General features: G+C 40.3%; 1 protein-coding gene across 1 annotated transcript in view; it reads right to left on the bottom strand.

Annotated features, from left to right (window-relative positions):
• LOC126457198 (piwi-like protein Ago3) overlaps positions 1 to 21,528 on the bottom strand; it is a 195,987-nt gene that overhangs the window by 139,669 nt on the left and 34,790 nt on the right. Inside the window, exon 5 of the mRNA XM_050093297.1 lies at positions 11,481 to 11,679. Coding sequence (XP_049949254.1) covers positions 11,481 to 11,679 — 199 coding nt within the window. The remainder of the gene's footprint in view (positions 1 to 11,480; positions 11,680 to 21,528) is intronic.

Genomic DNA, 21,528 nt, shown 5'->3' with positions numbered 1-21,528 from the left:
AGAACTCTTCACAAAATCTGAACTCTTTATTGCCTATTAGTTAATAACATGCTGTTTTGTGACATACAATTAAATATAGAATATATAAAACCAATACTGACAAGAGATAAGCAAGAAATTACACATTTCTTCAAACCTTAGCTCCTAGCGTTTTTTTTCTCTCTCTAATCTTGCTACAGCTTTACATGGCGTGCTTTCCTTTCTGTGAAAGAATCTATTACCTCATCAAAGTTCGTCAAACGTTTTGCTACATGAAAAATCGAAATGTTATTTAATACTTAAAATGCTGTTAATACATATAATACCCAAGACTGGTGTGGTTTCTCGATCTGATTACGTCTATTTTGTCACTGTCTGCTACATAAAACAAAATAGGCCCTTCTAATATGGCAGCAATTTTGTAGCACACCAAATAAACAAAACTGTTTTGGCACAAATGGCCATTTTTATAACACTACAGAATATAATCCACGAAGTACCAATATCAAATGCCTATTAGTAGGCCTACCACAAGCAAAAAGCTTTATCTTAGGAAATAATTTCATATTTCATTCATACGCACCAGCTTCTCAAGCATGAGATCGAAAAGCAGTATTACGAAATTTTTATATAAATATGGAATCGTCTTATTCTTCCATAATTTGTCATATCCCTGTTTCTTCCCCTTCCTCGTTCTAACAATCTTGTCATCACCAATTCTGTAGCTATTGCTGCCATTGTCAAAATTTGTTCGCCGATTAACTTCACTAACCCTGTCAGAGTCACAGGTTAAGTTATCCCGCGATTATTTTCCGGTTGGATGTTATTACGTGTTCGAACAACATGTTTTCCGCGTTGCTTCCAGAATAGAACTTACGCGTCTGCTAGTCGGGGACTGTACAACTGGTCCTTACTAGTGTAGCGATCTGGCCCAAAATTTTCTGTCAAAATTTCATTTTCTTGGATACACCGAGAAGATAATACGTAATCTTTCTCACCTGTTATTCCTGTAAGTCGTTTATTTCCATTCTGGTAGTCTGAATTTATGGATTTCTCTAGTAATTATAACAATGCTGATCATTCGCAAACCCAGTCAACCACATAATCAGAGAGCAATTGGCATTCATCCATTTACTCCCTCAGCTCGTATTGCCCCGCCCCCTTTTGTCTGCGGAAAGTTTATTTCTAGATGTGACGATGATTCTCCTGATAGAGACATCACGTACACTATGCATGCATTCAAGCCAACTTATAATTCATTCAGAAATCAACTTAAAATGTGTTCAAAAATGTTAAAAAACCAAGAGGAAAGCGTTTCAAAATCATATGAATAATCTATAGACAAACGTGCCCTGAATGCTAGGCGCTTTGTGAAACAAGTTTTTTTTCCTCAAGAATATGAATTTGGCACCCCCTATTTCCAGTAGCATCTATCTGCTTGCTGCGACTGCTTGCACACCCAACAGCCACATTCCTGTAGCCAGAAGCGGGAGAATCTACTACTCAAATGCGACTCAACTGCGCGTGCACATGAGCCCGCGCGTAACTGCTAAAACAAAAATCGAATGTAAACAGTTGCGACTTCACGCTCATTGGAGGCAATTTGTTGTTACGAAGCCTTTGACACATTTTCAATTGGCAGACGTTTGCACGAGCACTGTGTATCGTTGTTGTATATGGCGCATTTCCTTTGCAATTTAAGTTATTTTCATTTTTTTCTCTCTTTTATGTTTTATTGTTGAAGAATTATTCTGCAGTAGCGGGATACAGTAATATCCTTTGTTAGAGATCGGTTCTTACCAGTCAAAATTACAAAAATTTAACAAGAAACTCAAACAATGAAAAATTCCCGGAATTCTACAAATATCTCGTGTTTTTTCCGGTTTTCTCCCGGATGAAAAAATTCCCGAGTTTTTCCCGGATCTCCCGGTTGTATACACCCTGTGTTAGTGTTTCTGGGGCAGTAAGATTTATTTTCTTTTATTTATTTATTTATTTTTTTTCATGGCACTTAATTACTTTTGTATTGGTTTGAGTATGATGGTACTGAGGTATAGGTAGTCAGGTTATTTTTGTACTTAACTGTTTTGTTTCAGGATTAAAGGGGAAAGAAAGCAACACAATGGCAGAGACAGGAACGCGAGGTGTGTCGGAACTGGAAGCGGCACGCATTTTGTTGGAAAAGGTAGCACAGTTGACAGCGGACAATATACAGCTGAGAAATGAATTAACATCTAGAAGTGAGCGGGAAACCGCATCGGATCAGTCATTGTTGCCAAGCAGCATGCCGCAGCAGGAAACTGATCCAGCTGCCGCGAGTTTGATTACTCTGTTGTCTGGCAAGGAATCTGAGGATGTGCATTCGTTTGTGGTGGACTTGGAAACTTCAGCTGTGATGAATGACTCGTCGGATGAACAGATGTTACATGTAGCCAAGATTAGCTTAACAGGTGAAGCAAAAATGTATGTAAGGTGTTCTGAGGCCTTGAGCAAGGCAGGACAGTTTAAGCAGTCAAAGGAGGGGCTTTTACAGAGGTACAAGAAACAGAATAGCACTCAGTACTTCAGGGAGAGGTTGAGTACAATGACAAAGAGACAGGGAGACAGTAGATAATTTAAAGACAGAATAATAGAAATCAGTGAGTACACTTGAGAGTTGAGTCAGAGCGATGAAGCAAATGGTGTTCTGTTGCAGGAAGCTGAGCAAGGGGCACTTATGTATTTTTGAGGGGGTTACTGGTGCATATATCGTGGGAAGTGCATGAAGGGACCCCGAAAGATTTGGATTCAGCCATTCAGCTGGCAATCCAATGTGAGGAAATAGACGTGGCAACAGGGGTACGTGATAGACAAACAGTGTTTACAGCGGGTATAAAATGTTAAGTCTGGTCGTATGGGACATATGCAGAGGCAATGTACTCAGTCACCCAGGAATACAGCAAGGGGTGGAAATCAGCAGTGTGGACGATGGAGAAGTGGAAATTGGAGAGGTGGACAATCTTTAAATGACAGAGGGGGCCCAAGACCCACCTAAGGGAGCTCTTGTTTAATTTCAATACAACAAATATGTATGCAGAGGTGGAATGTTCAGTGGTGGGATCCGTAGGAACTAAAAAGTTGACTTCCGCATAGGGAAAGTCCGACTTAATGCATGCATGGAAGTAGTACCATGGGTAATCGAGGGCTACAACATGATCCTAGGAGTAGATTTCTTGTATCAACATGATGCCAAAATTAACCTTGGACAACGAACTGTGGAACTTAGTGGAATGTTATTTCCGCTAGGAGAAACTAGAAACTGTTGTCAAAGCAGAGCTGTCATGAGGGGTGTTCAACGTAATGAACAAACCAATTGAACCGCGTACAGTAGCATTAGGGCTTAATTCACATGTGTGTGTGTGTATTGCGTGACAAAATTAAGCAGTTGAAAGAAGGAGAAAGAGAGTAAAAGGAAGAATTATTGTAGGAATTTAAGGATTTGTTTTTTCCGCAAGGGCCGTTGCCAGCAACTCCATTAGTTCAACGTAGGATACCAACAGGGAATGAAGCAGCTGTTTACCGTAAACCATACAGAATAGCAAAGTATTTGCAGCTGATTGTGGAGGATTTCATTGATCAGCAGCTTGCGGGCGGTATTACAGAGCATAGTAATAGTTGCTGGGGAGTGGGCATTGTCTTTGTGCCTAAAAAAATCTATGAATGGAACTAAGAAATACAGGTTCTGTTGTGGCTACTGATACCTCAATAATAAGACAGTAATGGATGTATACCCCATTCCATAACATATCGGAGACTTTGGATCACTTAGGACAGTGCCAGTACTTTTCTACGATGGATTTGACAAGTGGTTATCATCAGTTAGAAGTGGCTGCACAGGATCGTCCAAAAACTGCTTTCTCAACTCCTGGAGCCCATTACCAGTACATCAGAATGCCATTCGGTTTGAAAAATGCTCCGGCAACATTTCAGAGGTTGTCACGCAGTGTCTTGAGGGGTTTGAAACAAACCACAGTAGTGTCTAGTCCATTCGGATGACATTATAGCGTTTTCAAGTAGTATGGAGCAACATAGACAGCAGTTAAGGGAAGTCTTTATGAGGTTAAGAGCAGCTCGTTTGACGTTGAGCCTGGAGAAGTGTCATTTTGCGTTGGAAGAAGTGAAATATTTGGGTCATATTATTAGTAAGGATGGAGTGTGAACAGATCTGAGGTTGGTACAAGCTGTAAGGGATTTTCAGGAACAGAAAATAGTTAAGGAAGTGCAGTCATTCATCGGAATTTGCAATTTCTATCGGAAGTTCATGAAGGGTTTTGCAGATTTAGCACAGCCGTTGATGCGATTGTTACGGAAGGGTGTGAAATTTCAGTGGACAGAAGAGTGCCAGAAAGCATTTGACAAACTGAAAGAAGTGTACACATCAAGTCCAGTTCTTGTGTTTCCAGACTTTGAGAAGGAGTTTATACTAGCATGCGATGCATTGAATCGAGCATTAGGGTGTGTTCTTAGTTAGGAAATTGATGGGAAAGAACAGCCTGTAGCCTATGTATCTAGGTGGTTGAATGCAGCAGAGAAGAATTACTCAACAACAGAGAGGGAATGCTTAGTGTAATCTATGTAATCACATATTTTAAATGTTATTTATATGGGATAAGATTTCGGGTAGTGGCAGATCACGCTGCATTGAAGTGGTTGTTGAGGTTGAAGGATCTATCCACTAGAGTCACTAGATGGGCTGTGAGGCTTAGTGGAATTGACTACAAGGTGGCGCACAAGCCAGGGAAGAAGCACAGCAATGGGGATGCACTGAGTAGGAAGGTGGATAAAGTAGAAGTCATAGGTTGTGATATAGCAGTATGGAAATAATTACAGGATGCTGACAACGATTGTAAAGTGTATCGGACACAGCCACAATTTAATATGCATGACAGTCTTCGTGCAGAGAAATGAAGTTAGGGCCGAGGGTAGTAAGGCCAGCGAAGCTGAGGTTTTATGTTTTAAAGGAAGCACATGATCACGTGTTATCTGGTCATGGCGGGTGTATAGAGACAAATAGGATAGTGGTGGAGACGTATTGGTGGAGAGGTAAGAAACTAGATGTGGATCAGTACGTCAAGAATTGTATACCATGTGCGCAGAGAGCAGATTTGAATCGGAAACAGATACAGCTACAACGATTACCGGAAGCAACATGTCCATTCTCTATGTTGGGTATTGATGTCTTAGGACCTTTCAGGCAAACACCATCGGGGAACGGATTTGTTCTGACAATAATATACCATTTTTCGAGGTATGTGGAGATGGTGGCTATCCCAAATCAACAGGTAGCAATGGTCGTGCAAGCATTAGTAAACAACTCAATTTTGTAGTCTGTTGTATCAGAGACAATAATTACTGAGCAAGGGACCAGCTTCATGTTGGGTTTAATGAAGGAACTGTGTAAATTGTTGAACATAAAGAAGTTGAGGACGAGTGCATTGCATCCACAAGTGAACGGAAGAACAGAGCGGGTACACAGAACAATCAAGAAGATAGTGAGTTTTTATGTGGATTCTCGTCACTGTCAGTGGGGCAAGTATTTGAAGCATATTGTATGCACATACAATGCAAAAGTCCATACCAATACTGGTTTATCTCCATATGAGGTAATGTGCAGGCAAAAAATGCCATCACCATTTGATTTAGTGAGGCCACAGAAAGGAAGGACCGGTGATTCTGTATGTCAGTTCATGAGAACAATTCGGGATGTTAGAAAACGGGTACAAAAGGCAAATACGAAGGCTTTGGAGAGGCAGGAAGATGCAGTGAAGTGGAAAGCAAGTTTACCACAGTATAGAGTGGGGGCAATGGGTAACGCTGTCCAGTCCCTGTACGCAAAAAGGGAAAATGAAGTTCATCACAAGGCATCAAGGGCCATACCAAATTGTTGACACCACATCCTCCGTTAATGTTAAGTTTCAGCTGCCAACTAGAACAATGATAGTACACACTGGGCGGTTGCGGCAATTTAAGGGTTGCCTGAATGTGATACCAGGTGTGTTGCAGGAAGGAAAGAGGAAAAAAGAGAGAGTGAAGGCAGGTGCTAAGCACAGAGAAAACCAGGAAAATAGAGTAGAGCAAGAAGTACCGTATGCTTTGCGATCCAGAAAGTAGTGGAGTATTTGTAGTTTTTTTTTTTGTTTTCTTGTTATGTGCCATTTATTCATTTGCGTAGATTAATTAGGCATTGTATTTTCTTATGTTGAATGTGTTTTCGAGTATTGTGAGCCTGCTAGGAACAGCAGTCTTTTGAAGAGGGAGGAAGGGTGATGGTGATTCCTGTCCTCAGGTCACTGAAAAAGGGAGCGTTGAGCAAGTTTGTGGAAGTGAAAACTAAAGAGGCCTGGCTGATTTCGGCATCTAGCAACCGGTATGCCGAGATGACAAGGGAGGAATTACGAAGCTGCCATAGAGGAAAGGTAACGGTGTGTCCAGCCAGGATGGTAAGCACCAATCCGGACACGTGCATGATATGGTTATTTTTAGCTAGGGCGGACGGAATAGACTGTCCAAGTAACATCGTGGAGCCCAAGTTTAGCTGCAACGGGTCGGAATGCATTGGATCTTCTTCACCTACAGAAATTTGATAGTAGTAGTAAGTTGTTTTGAGCAGGGAGTATTTGCCAAAGCGAAATGTATAGAGCTAGAGAGGACCAGAATTTTAATCAATGGAATTGCGTGTAACATAATAGGACCAATCTTCCATCTGCCACCGTCAATTTCAGGAGCTTCGCAATTGAATGCTACGCAGCCACAGCTGTAATGGCCAAAAGCCACTTCAGAGTTTTTGTCAAGGCAGAATGTGACCTTATTAAATCAAACTCTGGAGCCAGGTCTGTTGAAACCTGTAAACCTGTTCTTTTTAGAGCAATAGGGGTGCATATCAGCTGAACAGCTTGTGCAACATGTCGCTGAGTATAGGGAAAAGCAACGGCAAATAACATTCATTTTGAGCACTTCTGTGCCAAGTGTCTCCGCAGTCTCAACTTTGTTATGTGTTTTTTTCATTCTGATCAGGCAGAGAGCCAATTCCAAGAAGGAACCAAGGGTAGTCCAAGTCCCAGTGGATTAGATACGGAGGGCGTGAGACAAGTAGGTAAGTGGTTGACCGAGCAGTGGTCATCCAGTAGGGAATTTTTATGTTTTGTTTCATGTCCTGTTTTAAGGGGCACTAGACCACATCTAGGTTTTCTAAAAGTAAAGGAGTATGTCCTAGGTGCCAACCCAAACAAGTTAAGCATTAGTTAAAGGTCACCCCGGGGACCGGGTCTTTCCGAAGGGGGGAATAATGTAGAGGCACCACCGTTTAAGATGGGAAAAGGTTAGCTTCGGTGCAATATTTACAGCCAGGCGCGAGCCTCTTTACAGTGAGTTGACTCACCAGCAGTTGCGAAGTAAATTAGAGGCCACAGGGGCATAGAACCGCCAGGAAAAGTACACGCAGTGGTTTGCATTGTGCCATGTCACAGGCAGAAGGGGCCCAGTGGCCAACCTAAGTGATACGAGTACGTGACACAGAGCAGTGCGTTTAGCAAAACAGAAGCACACAGCCGCATATAAATAGGTGCCGGTTCACTAACAAATAATTCAAGTGTGGGGGCTCTCCTGGATGGCGGGGCATGTAACACAACTGGCTACACACAGCAGCAGATGGGGCGCCAGCGTTTCAGTCCACGGCAGGTTGCTGGTTCGAACCTCTGAGGCCAACGCGGGCCACACCACGGCTCGCTACTGCGGGCAGACTTGTTGGATCCCAAAAAACGCCAGAGGCATCCCGAGGCGAGGGCTGCAGATTCGGATGTCGCATTGCAGGCGCTTGTTGTCATCCGCAATCTGAACCACGACGGCCTGGCAAGTGGCACTGAGGCGGCAGGGGTGAAGATCGCCGAGTCGACTGTCGGCACATCCTGACGTCACGGCCATACAAGGCTGACATACAGCAGTGTGTGCACAGGTCGCTGAGGCAGCCATTCCACGCCAAGACATTTCACAGTCAGCAAAGTCGTGTCCTCAGCATTGCGGGGCCCAGTGATGCAGACAGAGGGGAACCCAGCACTGTAGTTGGAAACAATAAATCGCTTGGAAAGCTCAGACGAGTTTTAACACAGTGCCTTCTACCTCTTCCCACTACATTTGGTGTTGCTGTTACATTTGGTGTCAGAAGTTGCCACTAAAACATGAACATGTAAAGTCTGAAATAACTCAGTTGTGGAATATCTCAGCCAATATTCAGTTTAATCATTATTTTTTTTATACGGCAACTGATACTAAACGTGCTATCACTTATAAAACAGTTCAACACAATTTATTGGGTTACAACATGCTAGGCAACAACGAACATGGGCATAGATTGTAATAACGTTCATTCTCAATATGTCCTTTCAAGGAATGAAATTGACCTCCGCACAACAGTCATTCTATATTTGGCTTTCATGGGATGAATTATGCTCATGTCTACAGGCTGCAGGTGGCTTGGACAGTTGGCAGGAAGAAACAAATGATACCTACATCACGGCAGCTAAACTTTGTACAGAGTTTCAGCAGTCACTGCCACAAAAATCTGAAACTTGCAGCGGTGTTTTGTTTCTTTAAAACATTACGAGTTTAAAATTTTACCAGTATTCATTGTGGCACCGTATCACGTTGTCACTTTAAAACACAGCAGGACCTGAACACTATTTTGTTTCACTTTTTTCTCCTGGCATTTCCTCCCAAACACAATATGTATATCAGGGAAGTAGATTAAGAACCCAGATTCATCAGCAATGAAAATAACTCTCAGCTTGTATCCATTACCAACGGTTAGAAAACATTCTTACAGTGTTCAGTACTTTCCACTTCCAGGACCTGAACACTATTTTGTTTCACTTTTTTCTCCTGGCATTTCCTCCCAAACACAATATGTATATCAGGGAAGTAGATTAAGAACCCAGATTCATCAGCAATGAAAATAACTCTCAGCTTGTATCCATTACCAACGGTTAGAAAACATTCTTACAGTGTTCAGTACTTTCCACTTCCACTGTCACACTTTCTCCAAAGTTTGGCAAGACATTACAGATTTCGTCTCTCCATCATATTTCAATCTATCCAGCCCTTCAAGACTGTGAATCTTTCAATCTCAGCTTCAGGGTGATTGCTTTGGGATTCTCTCATGATCAGTTTCCACCTACAGAAATGTTTCATTTCATTTCATGAAGGTGCATAGTTTCAATGTCCTTAAAGAGGGAAATATTAGACAATACACAGGTATGCATAAGCTAATCTAACTTTTCAGACAGAATTGAACCAAATTTTGCACTTGTCATCCTCATGCTACTGGTTACAATCTCGATTTTTTCCATTTTTATGTCAAATAATTTGATCTGGATGTTGCTGGATATTTTTAAAATGCACTATCATCTGAGGAACACTTCCTCGAAAAGTATAATAATACTTATCACTTACATAATGAGGTACGTTATTCTTAGTAATCAGATAAACAGATCTATGTAACGGTTTTTTAGTATCAGCCTTAGAACTCTCACAACATAATTTTTTAGATTGGCGTGCATGATACAGAGCAATTTTTGTTTCACAAAAATTTAAATAAACTTAGCAGTAATGTACTTTGAAATATTTCATATCACAGGAACCCATGTTAATGTACTGCAATGATTCAACAGAAAATGTTCCTTACACACTGATTAATGAAAGTTGTGGGAATTGCAAAATAAGATTTTATCACCATTTATACCATAAACCAATATTTAATGATAATCACAGCCCTAGATGTGGTTGAACTGACTTTCTGCAGCTCTGTTCTTCTAGCACGATCCTGCTGGCATGCTCTTTCGACACATCCATCACCGGCATTTCATAATTAGCAATAAGCACATTATCAATCTTCTTCAATGCATTTGCAGGGAAGCAAACTGCATCACATCTTTGTCTCTTAAGGGCCTCATACTTCCAATGTTACCATCACTGAACACCAGACAAGCATTGTATAATGCAATTTTAACAATAGTATGTTGTCTTTGGGCGTCTCTTCCAAAAGAGGTTATCAAAGCTTTTTTTCAGGTTTGTGTTCCGCCATGTGTGAGTTTCTTTAATACAGCATCATTGATCATATCGTACCCAGGCTCACAGCCTTCTATACTCTCCAGATGCTTCTCTGACAGCAGGAAATATTAAAAGCGTCATAAACAAGGATGGAGTCACATAGTAAAGAGGATGTGCCACTATCTTGTTTGAAGCAAGATGGCTTTTACATCATTTGTAGCATGAATTACTCTCCGAAGATTGGAAGCAATTTTCTAACATGCTACAGAACTATGTGGTAGTAAAAATAATTTCAAAATTTGACAAATTTTTCGCACATTCCCCCTCAAAGGAAATACGTACCTTTAGTTTAACTGCACAGTTTTATCACATGATGTCATGTTTGAGGGAAACTGTATAATCATTAGATGTAACTGTACAGTTCCGGCAGGTTGTTCATGTGCATGATTTACTAGTCTTTAATAATGATATACTGTGAAGTTTTGTCCAATAATTGTACACTTTTTCATTGATTTGTCATCACCAGTTACCTGAATCTCAACAAGTTGTCACAAAAAAAATATGTGCTTTTTAATTTTGTTGTAGGCTTCTGTAACCTTCGGATACAAAATGTGTTTCCTATTTTGATTGTGTATTTAAAAAATGGCCATGTACTATGTTTTAATCTGCAAGCCACAACTTTCTGGGGCCTTACACAACTTGTGACAGTGTAGTGAATAAAATAACATTCAATCCATTTTTCAGGAAGAAAGAAGCAACACAGCTGCGCAACATCACAGCAATCCAAAGATCTCATTTTTCTGTTGTCACAAACACTGCATGGAATGCAAGAATTGAGAGAACTAGGAATGGAACTGAAGGGAAAACTGAACATAGGGCACACACCTTTAAATTCAGATACCGTAAGGATTTTGACTTTGATAGTTACCAGCTTAGTTTAACTGATGGTGTGCAGGCCCCTGTAAATGATGATGCATAAACTTGCTCCCTTTTTAATGCAGGCGGACTATGAGTGTCAACATTCAGTAAGTGCTGGTTTTAATCAAAGCTAGATTATATGGATAGCTTAACACAATCTATACTGCAGCATGGCAAGAACAGGAGTACAGACATGAAAGTGATTTTTTTTCAACTCTTCAAATATGGAGATAGTTTGCGTGTGTGTGTGTGTGTGTGTGTGTGTGTGGGGGGGGGGGGGGGGGGGGGAGGAGATGTTATTTATTTGTTTCCCATATTCAAGCATCATTGGTGCACTGCCAGCCTACCCCCCCCCCCCCCATGCCCCCCACACACATAAATCCCACATATATGGCAGAAAATGTTACGTGAACATGTACCTATTTTTTCCTGAATCTCTTAAAACAGACTTATCAGATTTGTATCTTAAGTATAGCTGAAACATCAGCTGACATTTCACTTACCTCTTCTGTCAATTTTATGGGTAAATAAAGTGTTACACCATCGAAGGTCTTGCAGCGCCCAATGCTATCTGCAAGACTGTTCAGTATCTTGCTTCTTATACTTTTGGAATCAACAGTAGGAGAGAAACGTACTTCATATTCAAATACTCCTTTGTCTGGTTGCACTGCTAACCTTATGTAATTCGCTGTTGCTGGTATACTGTAAAATATAAATTGTTGCAATCTAATATACTGTCTTCCTCAACTAAAAGTGAAACATTTAGGATGAATATCATATTTTATAAACTTCTCTTGCAATTTAAATTTGTGGGACATGGTGAGCAATAAGGTTTCCTAAGGGACCCAACTGCTTAGGTCATCAGTCCCTACACTTACACACTACTTAAACTTATTTATACTACGAACAAAACGTACACCCAAGCCCGAGGGAGGACTCAAAACCTCCGGCGGGAGGGGCCATGCAATCCGTGACATGGCACCTCTAACTACGCAGCCACTCTGCGTAGTGGAATTTGATTCATCAAAGAAGTCAATCCCATGGTTCAAGGCATTATCCTATTGAAATATGGATGTAAAGTTTGCTGATGGACGTACACACATAGCTCCAAATCCTTTAAAAACAGCAATTGGCGTTCAAATCATCTGCAGTATTTTAAGAGTTAATATTGAACATTGTGTTCAATGGAGCCTCAAGCCATCATTCTTGATTAATACCAAGCAGAAGAGAGAAAGTGTGTTGACATGCTACACATTACAAGTAGCATAGGACAGTGATTTTTTTAACTGCACGCATGCACACTTTTCAGATGACAGTCCACCAAGCTTAATCTGTGCACCACTCTTACATACCACAGTTTTCAGTATAAAACAAATAAAACAGAGCATTTTGAATATACCTAAATGAATCAAAACCACATTTCTTTGTTGTTGTTGTTGTTGTTGTTGTCTTCAGTCCTGAGACTGGTTTGATGCAGCTCTCCATGCTACTCTATCCTGTGCAAGCTTCTTCATCTCCCAGTACCTACTGCAACCTACATCCTTCTGAATCTGCTTAGTGTATTCATCTCTTGGTCTTCCTCTATGATTTTTATCCTCCACACTGCCCTCCAATACTAAATTGGTGATCCCTTGATGCCTCAGAATATGTCCTCCCAACCGATCCCTTCTTCTTGTCAAGTTGTGCCACAAACTCCTCTTCTCCCCAATTCCATTCAATACCTCCTCATTAGTTATGTGATCTACCCATCTAATCTTCAGCATTCTTCTGTAGCACCACATTTCGAAAGCTTCTATTCTCTTCTTGTCCAAACTATTTATCGTCCATAGTCAACATTGTCCAAAGCTTTCTGTAAGTCTACAAATGCTAGAAACGTAGGTTTGCCCTTCCTTAATCTAGCTTCTAAGATAAGTCGTAAGGTCAGTATTGCCTCACGTGTTACAACATTTCTACGGAATCCAAACTGATCTTTCCCGAGGTCGGCTTTTACTAGTTTTTCCATTCGTCTGTAAAGAATTCGCGTTAGTATTTTGCAGCTGTGACTTATTAAACTGATAGTTCAGTAATTTTCACGTCTGTCAACACCTGCTTTCTTTGGGATTGGAATTATTATATTCTTCTTGAAGTCTGAGGGTATTTCACCTGTTTCATACATCTTGCTCACCAGATGGTAGAGTTTTGTCAGGACTGGCTCTCCCAAGGCTGTCAGTAGTTCCAATGGAATGTTTTCTACTCCGGGGGCCTTGTTTCGACTCAGGTCTTTCAGTGCTCTGTCAAACTCTCACGCTCCGATCCGTAGAACGCCAGTTTTTTCTCTCCTGATAACGACATCCTCTTGAGTAGTCCCCACCTGGAGATCCGAATGGGGGACTATTTTACCTCCGGAGTATTTTACCCAAGAGAACGCCATCATCATTTAACCATACAGTAAAGCTGCATGCCCTCGGGAATTAGTTTGCCAGGAAGACGAAGCATATAGATACAGGCGAACAAATTACAAACTCATAAACTTGTTCTGTAGAACAACATGTAAAGATGGAGGGGTACGCATTTATAGCAGAAATGAAGTAGCATGTGAAAAAGTCAAATGGGTTGATGATGTGAGTACAGAAATGGTACTTGAGGTTGCAGCAAAAATTTTAAATTAGGGAACAATAGCCTGATTGCACCAGCTCTGTATAGGTCACCTGAAAGCAGTAATGAAGAATTTTTCAACTGTCTGGAGGACCTTTTGGAGAAGACATCACCGTATAAAAAACATGTACTGTTTGTTGGAGACCACAACATAGACACACTAAATAACAGCAATAATTATTTGCATTGACTTACCGCAGTGTTATAGCTATTATCACATAAACTAAGAAACTACAAGAATTACTGTAGAGACACAGACATGCATTGACCACATTCTCACAAACGTAAAGGAGAACATAAACTTAACCACAGTAGAAAACTACATATCTGACCACACAGTCCTGACTATGGAAATTTATGTAGGGAATGCAGTTAGAATAAAAGCAATATGTTTATGCATAAAAGAAATTTTTATTATAATAAACAGAGAAAGAATGTGGAAGACCATTACATACTCTTTAGAGATACTAAATTACATTATTATTTAACAAAATACTAACTGCTCAGAAAAAAATACAGAGATTGCTTGACTAACCTTAAAGTTCAGAAATATGCCTATCAAATGAGCAACTCAACCTGTATTACCAAAATAGCCTGGAAAATAATGTGTAGAGAATGTGGAAAACAGCAGTCTCATGAACACACCAGCATAACATCAAAAGAAAATGATAATACAACAAATGACCCAAAAGAAGTGTGTGGGAAATTAACAAATGACCCAAAAGAAGTGTGTGGGAAATTAACATACATATTTACTTCAAGCTAAAATGTCTCGTGGCTGGGATCACATTTCACCTAAGCTGTTAAAAGACTACAAAGGAGGGTTAGTGAAGCCTCTCACACATCTAATAAATCTCTCTTACTGCCACAGAGAATTGCCTGATCTTTTGAAAATCACTGAAATCCTACTGGTGTACATGAAGGAAATAAAATCTGACATGAAAAACTATAGGCCAATATCATTAACTTCACAGCTTGGGATATTATTAGAGAAGGTAATATTAAATCAATTTAAGGCATTTTCATCAAACATAATCTATTTAAAAATCTAGAACATGGTTTTAGAAAAGGAAGAGCTACTGTAACAGCAGTAGTAATTTTTATACATAAAACATTAATGAAGCTAAACGAAGGAGACTGGCACCTTCTTGGATATGAGTAAAACTTTTGATACTGTGCATCATACAATTCTATTGCATAAATTAGAAGCATATAGGATGAGAAGGGTAGTCTTACAACTAATTACTTCCTAAATGAAAGACAGGATACAGTGTGTCAAGTTAACATATAAAAGAAATGGCTCAGTTGGTAACAACCAAATCACACAAGATACTTCAATGTGGTGTGCCCCACGGAAGTATATTAGGGCCTTTTCTATTTCTTGTGTACATTAACAATTTAATTGAAGCCCAAGACTGCAGGGTTTTAAGGAATGCTGATGAAACAACTTTTGTTGGGTTGGGCCATGATATGCAAACAGTAGTGAAATCAATTATAATTTTCGGTCAAGTTATCTTACTGCAAGTAAGCTACTCATAAATAACAAGAAGTCAGAGACAATGCAATTCATGCTTAGCTACAGTCAGAACATAAACAGAATGCTATTTACACCTCCATTGGCCCTTAGCTACACAAACACCACTTTATGGGTATAATTGTTAATGAATGTACGTCATGGAAAGAACACGTAGACCATATTTGTATGAAAATCAGTACAAATGTGTGTCTGCTGAAAAAGGTTTCAGCCTTCATGGACCATGATAGCTTCCGATAAATATACTCTGGAGTGAGACATTCACTTCTTCAGTGGGAGATATGGGGTGGGGCACCAGCTGTCTGTATGGAAAGGCTCTTCAGATCACAAAAAAAAGGCAGTAAGAGTAGTAACTAAGGTAAACTAGAGAGAACCCTGAGGAGAAGTCTTTAGACAATATAAAATACTAACCATCTATTCTATGAAAATCCTATAGGTGATAATGTTTGTGAAACAAAATTCAAAATATAATGTAACAAACAGTAATGTACGTAGGTACAATACATGGCGGGGGGGTGGGGATTGGGGGAGGGGGGATGGGGGAAGCTGCAGATTGTAGTCCATATGCAATAGGATGAACCATGGACCTTGCCGTTGGTGGGGAGGCTTGCGTGCCTCAGCAATACAGATAGCCATACCGTAGGTGCAACGGAGGGGTATCTGTTGAGAGGCCAGACAAACGTGTGGTTCCTGAAGAGGGGCAGCAGCCTTTTCAGTAGTTGCAGGGGCAACAGTCTGGATGATTGGCTGATCTGGCCTTGCAACACTAACCAAAACGGCCTTGCTGTGTTGGTACTGTGAACGGCTGAAAGCAAGGGTAAACTACAGCCATAATTTTTCCCGAGGGCATGCAGCTTTTCTGTATGGTTAAATGATGATGGTGTCCTCTTGGGTAAAATATTCCGGAGGTAAAATAGTCCCTGATTCGGATATCCGGTCGGGGACTACTCAGGAGGACATCGTTATCACGAGAAAGAAAACTGGTGTTCTACGGATCAGAGCGTGGAATGTCAGATCCCTTAATCAGGCAGGTAGATTAGAAAGTTTAAAAAGGGAAATGGATAGGTTAAAGTTAGATATAGTGGGAATTAGTGAAGTTCGGTGGCAGGAGGAACAAGACTTTTGGTCAGGTGAATACAGGGTTATAAATAAAAAATCAAATAGGGGTAATGCAGGAGTAGGTTTAATAATGAATAATAAAAAAAATAGGAGTGCGGGTAAGCTACCACAAACAGCATAGTGAACGCATTATTGTGGCTAAGATAGACACGAAGCCCATGCCTACTACAGTATTACAAGTTTATATGCCAACTAGCCCTGCAGAGGATGACGAAATTGATGAAATGTATGATGAGATAAATGAAATTATTCAGGTAGTGAAGGGAGACAAAAATTTAATAGTCATGGGTGACTGGAATTCGAGAGTAGGAAAAGGGAGAGAAGGAGACATAGTAGGTGAATATGGATTGGGGTTCAGAAATGAAAGAGGAAGCCGCCTGGTAGAATTTTGCACAGAGCATAACTTAATCATAGCTAACACTTGGATCAAGAATCATGAAAGAAGGTTGTATACATGGAATAATCCTGGAGATACTAAAAGGTATCAGATAGATCATATAATGGTAAGACAGAGATTTAGGAACCAGGTTTTAAATTGTAAGACATTTCCAGGGGCAGATGTGGACTCTGACCACAATCTATTGGTTATGAACTGTAGATTAAAACTGAAGAAACTGCAAAAAGGTGGGAATTTAAGGAGATGGGACCTGCATAAACTGAAAGAACCAGAGGTTGTACAGAGTTTCAGGGAGCGCATAAAGGAACAATTGACAGGAATGGGGGAAAGAAATACAGTAGAAGAGGAATGGGTAGCTTTGAGGGATGAAATAGTGAAGGCAGCGGAGGATCAAATAGGTAAAAAGACGAGGGTTGGTAGAAACCCTTGGGTAACAGAAGAAATATTGAATTTAATTGATGAAAGGAGAAAATATAAAAATGCAGTAAATGAAGCAGGCAAAAAGGAATACAAACGTCTCAAAAATGAGATCGACAGGAAGCGCAAAATGGCTAAGCAGGGATGGCTAGAGGACAAATGTAAGGATGTAGAGGCTTACTCACTACAGGCAAGATAGATAGTGCCTACAGGAATATTAGAGAGACTTTTAGAGAAAAGAGAGCCACTTGTATGAATATCAAGAGCTCAGATGGAAACCCAGTTCTAAGCAAAGAAGAGAAAGCAGAAAGGTGGAAGGAGTATATAGAGTGTCTACACAAGGGCGATGTACTTGAGGACAATATTATAGAAATGGAAGAGGATGTAGATGAAGACAGAGCACTGAAAGACCTGAGTCGAAACAAGGCCCCCGGAGTAGACAACATTCCATTAGAACTACTGACGGCCTTGTGAGAGCCTGTCCTGACAAAACTCTACCACCTGGTGAGCAAGATGTATGAGACAAGCGAAATAACCTCAGACTTCAAGAAGAATATAATAATTCCAATCCCAAAAAAAAGCTGGTGTTGACAGATGTGAAAATTACCGAACTGTCAGTTTAATAAGTCACAGCTGCAAAATACTAACGCAAATTCTTTACAGACGATTGGAAAAACTGGTAGAAGCTGACCTCGAGGAAGATCAGTTTGGATTCCGTAGAAATATTGGAACACGTGAGGCAATACTGACCTTACCACTTATCTTAGAAGCTAGATTAAGGAATGGCAAACCTACGTTTTTAGCATTTGTAGACTTGGAGAAAGCTTTTGGCAATGTTGACTGGAATACTCTCTTTCAAATGCTGAAAGTGGCAGGGGTGAAATACAGGGAGCGAAAGGCTATTTACAATTGGTACAGAAACCAGAGGGCAGTTTGAGTCGAGGGGTATGAAAGGTAAACAGTGGTTGGGAAGGGAGTGAGACAGGGTTGTAGCCTCTCCCCGATGTTATTAAATCTGTATATTGAGCAAGCAGTAAAGGAATAAAAAGAAAAATTTGAGTAGGTATTAAAACCCATGGAGAAGAAATAAAAACTTTGAGGTTCGCCGATGACATTGTAATTCTGTCAGAGACAGCAAAGGACTTGGAAGAGCAGCTGAACGGAATGGACAGTGTCTTGAAAGGAGGGTATAAGATGAACAACAACAAAAGCAAAACAAGGATAATGGAATGTAGTCGAATTAAGTCGGGTGATGCTGAGGGAATTAGATTAGGAAATGAGACACTTAAAGTAGTAAAGGAGTTTTGCTATTTGGGGAGCAAAATAACTGACAATGGTCGAAGTAGAGAGGATATAAAATGTAGACTGACAATGGCAAGGAAAGCGTTTCTGAAGAAGAGAAATTTGTTAACATCGAGTAAAGATTTAAGTGTCAGGAAGTCATTTCTGAAAGTATTTGTATGGAGTGTAGCCATGTATGGAAGTGAAACATGGACAATAAATAGTTTGGAGAAGAAAAGAATAGAAGCTTTCAAAATGTGGTGCTACAGAAGAATGTTGAAGATTAGATGGGTAGATCACATAACTAATGAGGAGGTATTGAATAGAATTGGGGAGAAGAGGAGCTTGTGGCACAACTTGACTAGAAGAAGGGATCGGTTGGTAGGACATGTTCTGAGGCATCAAGGGATCACAAATTTAGCATTGGAGGGCAGCATGGAGGGTAAAAATCGTAGAGGGAGACCAAGAGATGAATACACTAAGCAGATTCAGAAGGATGTAGGTTGCAGTAGGTACTGGGAGATGAAGGAGCTTGCACAGGATAGATTAGCATGGAGAGCTGCATCAAACCAGTCTCAGGACTGAAGACCACAACAACAACAACAACAACAACAACAACAACATCCTTTTGTAAAACACTGTATATAGCGTAAATTTGTTTTTGCAACACAAAATTGGTAATTCGTGATCTTCACACACTATACCAATGTTTGCATTTACATTTCAAGTTGTAAAGCTTTTACGTATAACTATATATATAGCATAAAAGGGGGGGGGGGGGGGGGGAGAAGAAGAAGAAGAAGAAGAAGAAGGTGGTGATAATTTCCAACCTCCACTATTTATATCAATGTGTTCAGCTATTATGTTAACTAAGCCTTTGTATATGTGAACTAAAAATATGGTAATGTCTGAAAACTGATTGTTGTATGGGCAGCAAAGAAACAAATAAATGGGCCAGTGGATTTCATACAAACTGGCTCTCTTCAAAATATACTGCATAAAGACAGAATAGGCATAAGTGCCTAACCTCTATGTCCAGGAGGAGGAGGAGGAGAAGAAGAAGAAGAAGAAGAAGAAATGAACATGTGTCTGTGAAAGAGGTCTTTTATCTTCTTATGCAGATGGAAAATGACATCACGGTAAAACTACTACTAACAGCTTACGAAAATCTGAACAATTTCCAATGTAAGGTGTCACAAAGATAATGTGATTGACGTCACCTCTATTGATTTTTCATTACTGGTACATCAAATGTCAGTTTTTCAAAGAAAACAAATCTGAAAGGTGCTGAAATCCTCAAAAATGTCCAGGTCTGCCCAGAGAGAATCTGGAGTAGGTTATATTTTCACTAAGGTACGTTAAGATAACCTACACTTTTGTCCATTATGTAAGTTTATGGCCATATATGAATGAGTTGTGTTGCAATTGGCTTTGTACCACGTGCTTTCTTATGTCGCAAGTGTCATCAAGTGTCATCTCAAGCGGAACCGGGGAACTAGTGAAGTCTGCTTATTATGTTTGGTGTTTGCCTGATTCCATTTAACAATGGAAGCTAAGATTTTTCCTAATAGTAAATGGTACAGCAATCAATTGCAAATAATGTTTATCGCAAATCCAGATTTTGGTCACAGTGTGGCCACCTTCATTGTAGTAAATTTAAGTTAAAACATTACTGCACAGGAGATGGTCAAACAGTGACCGGAAATTGGATTTGCAATAAACATTATTTGCGACTGATTGCTGTACCCTCTACTACTTTAAATAAATACAGTCACAGGGCACATCTGTTACCACATGTAATCAAACCCGATGCACTCAAGATAGGCACCTAAGCAGCAGCACCCAAAGCTAACATGCTTGACACCTCAGGCTGGTTCACATCACTCTATTACATGACATACACTGCATATTTCTTGTGCGAATCCACACATGCACACTGGATGGAAATACTGCACAAATCTCTTAAGGGGGCTGACTGTTCATTTAAATTACGAATTTCTGAGGGCTCAAGGTTCCTATTTATTAAGGAAATGTTTGTTGTTATTATTTATTAAGCAATTTTTATGACCAGGAAAGACGTATAATGGTATGGAAGTTGAAGGAGGAAGAAAGCAGGCTACAGTACCTACAAGTAGTAAAGGAAAGCACCCCAAATGATGAACCAAAAATGGTAGAGGAGGAATGGGGTAGATTCAAGGGGACATTATAAGTGCGGTGGAAGCAATATGTGGGAGGACAAGCAACAAAAAGAGATGGAAAGAAACACCCTGGGGGAATGAGAAATCAAAGGATATAGTACAGAAGAAGAATAGAGCCTTTAGGGTATGGTTCCAGAAGAGAACAGTAGAGACAAAAGAAGAGTATCAGGTAAGAAAGAAAGAAGCATAAAGAGCGGTGGTGGTGAAGGAAAGAGAAAGCGGATGAAACAGTGGACCAGAATCATGGAGGAGGATAGTGAAGGCTCAAAAAAAATGTTATATGGGATGAGTAAAAGTAAGAGGAAGAATGGTATGACAGCTTATGCTCAAATGGTGAACAAAAGTGGATAAGATGTAGACAACAAGGAGGAACTCAAGAATATGTGGAAGGAGTATTTTGAAGAACTCCTGAACCCGAATGGAGACCTTGATAAGGAGAAACGAGCCGAGGAGAAAAAGAGGAGGATCGCAAATAGAAAAAGACCTTACATGGGGAGAAGTGGAAGAGGCATTGGGGAAACTGAAGGGACGGAAGTCAACAGATAAGGATGAGCTAAGTGTAGAGATGGTGAGAGCAGCAGGAGAGGTGTGGATACAATGGGGATATCGTGCAATGAAAACTGGTTGGAGACAGAAAATGATCCCAGAAGACTGGAAGAAGGGAATATTTGTCCCAATCTTTAGGAAGGGAAATAGAAAAGATTGCAAGAACTATCAGGGAATAACACTGATGAGTCATTGTGCAAAATGGATTCAGAACAGGAAGGTCCACAGAGTTTTGCTGTAAGACAACTGCAGGAACAGCACTATGAATATGGAATAGATCTACTAATGGCCTTCATGGACATTCAAAAAGCATTATGATAGTGCACGTAGAAGTAAAGTGTGGAAAGCCTTGGGGAACAGAGGAGTAGCAAAACAGATTATTTGGAGGATAAAGGAAATGTACCATGGAAGTGTGAGCTGTGTGA

The sequence above is a fragment of the Schistocerca serialis genome, chromosome 2, assembly GCF_023864345.2.
Source record: "Schistocerca serialis cubense isolate TAMUIC-IGC-003099 chromosome 2, iqSchSeri2.2, whole genome shotgun sequence".
Taxonomy (NCBI): Eukaryota; Metazoa; Arthropoda; class Insecta; order Orthoptera; family Acrididae; genus Schistocerca; species Schistocerca serialis.
Note: the sequence above shows the minus strand (reverse complement) of the source record. Positions and strands in the feature narration are given on the sequence as shown.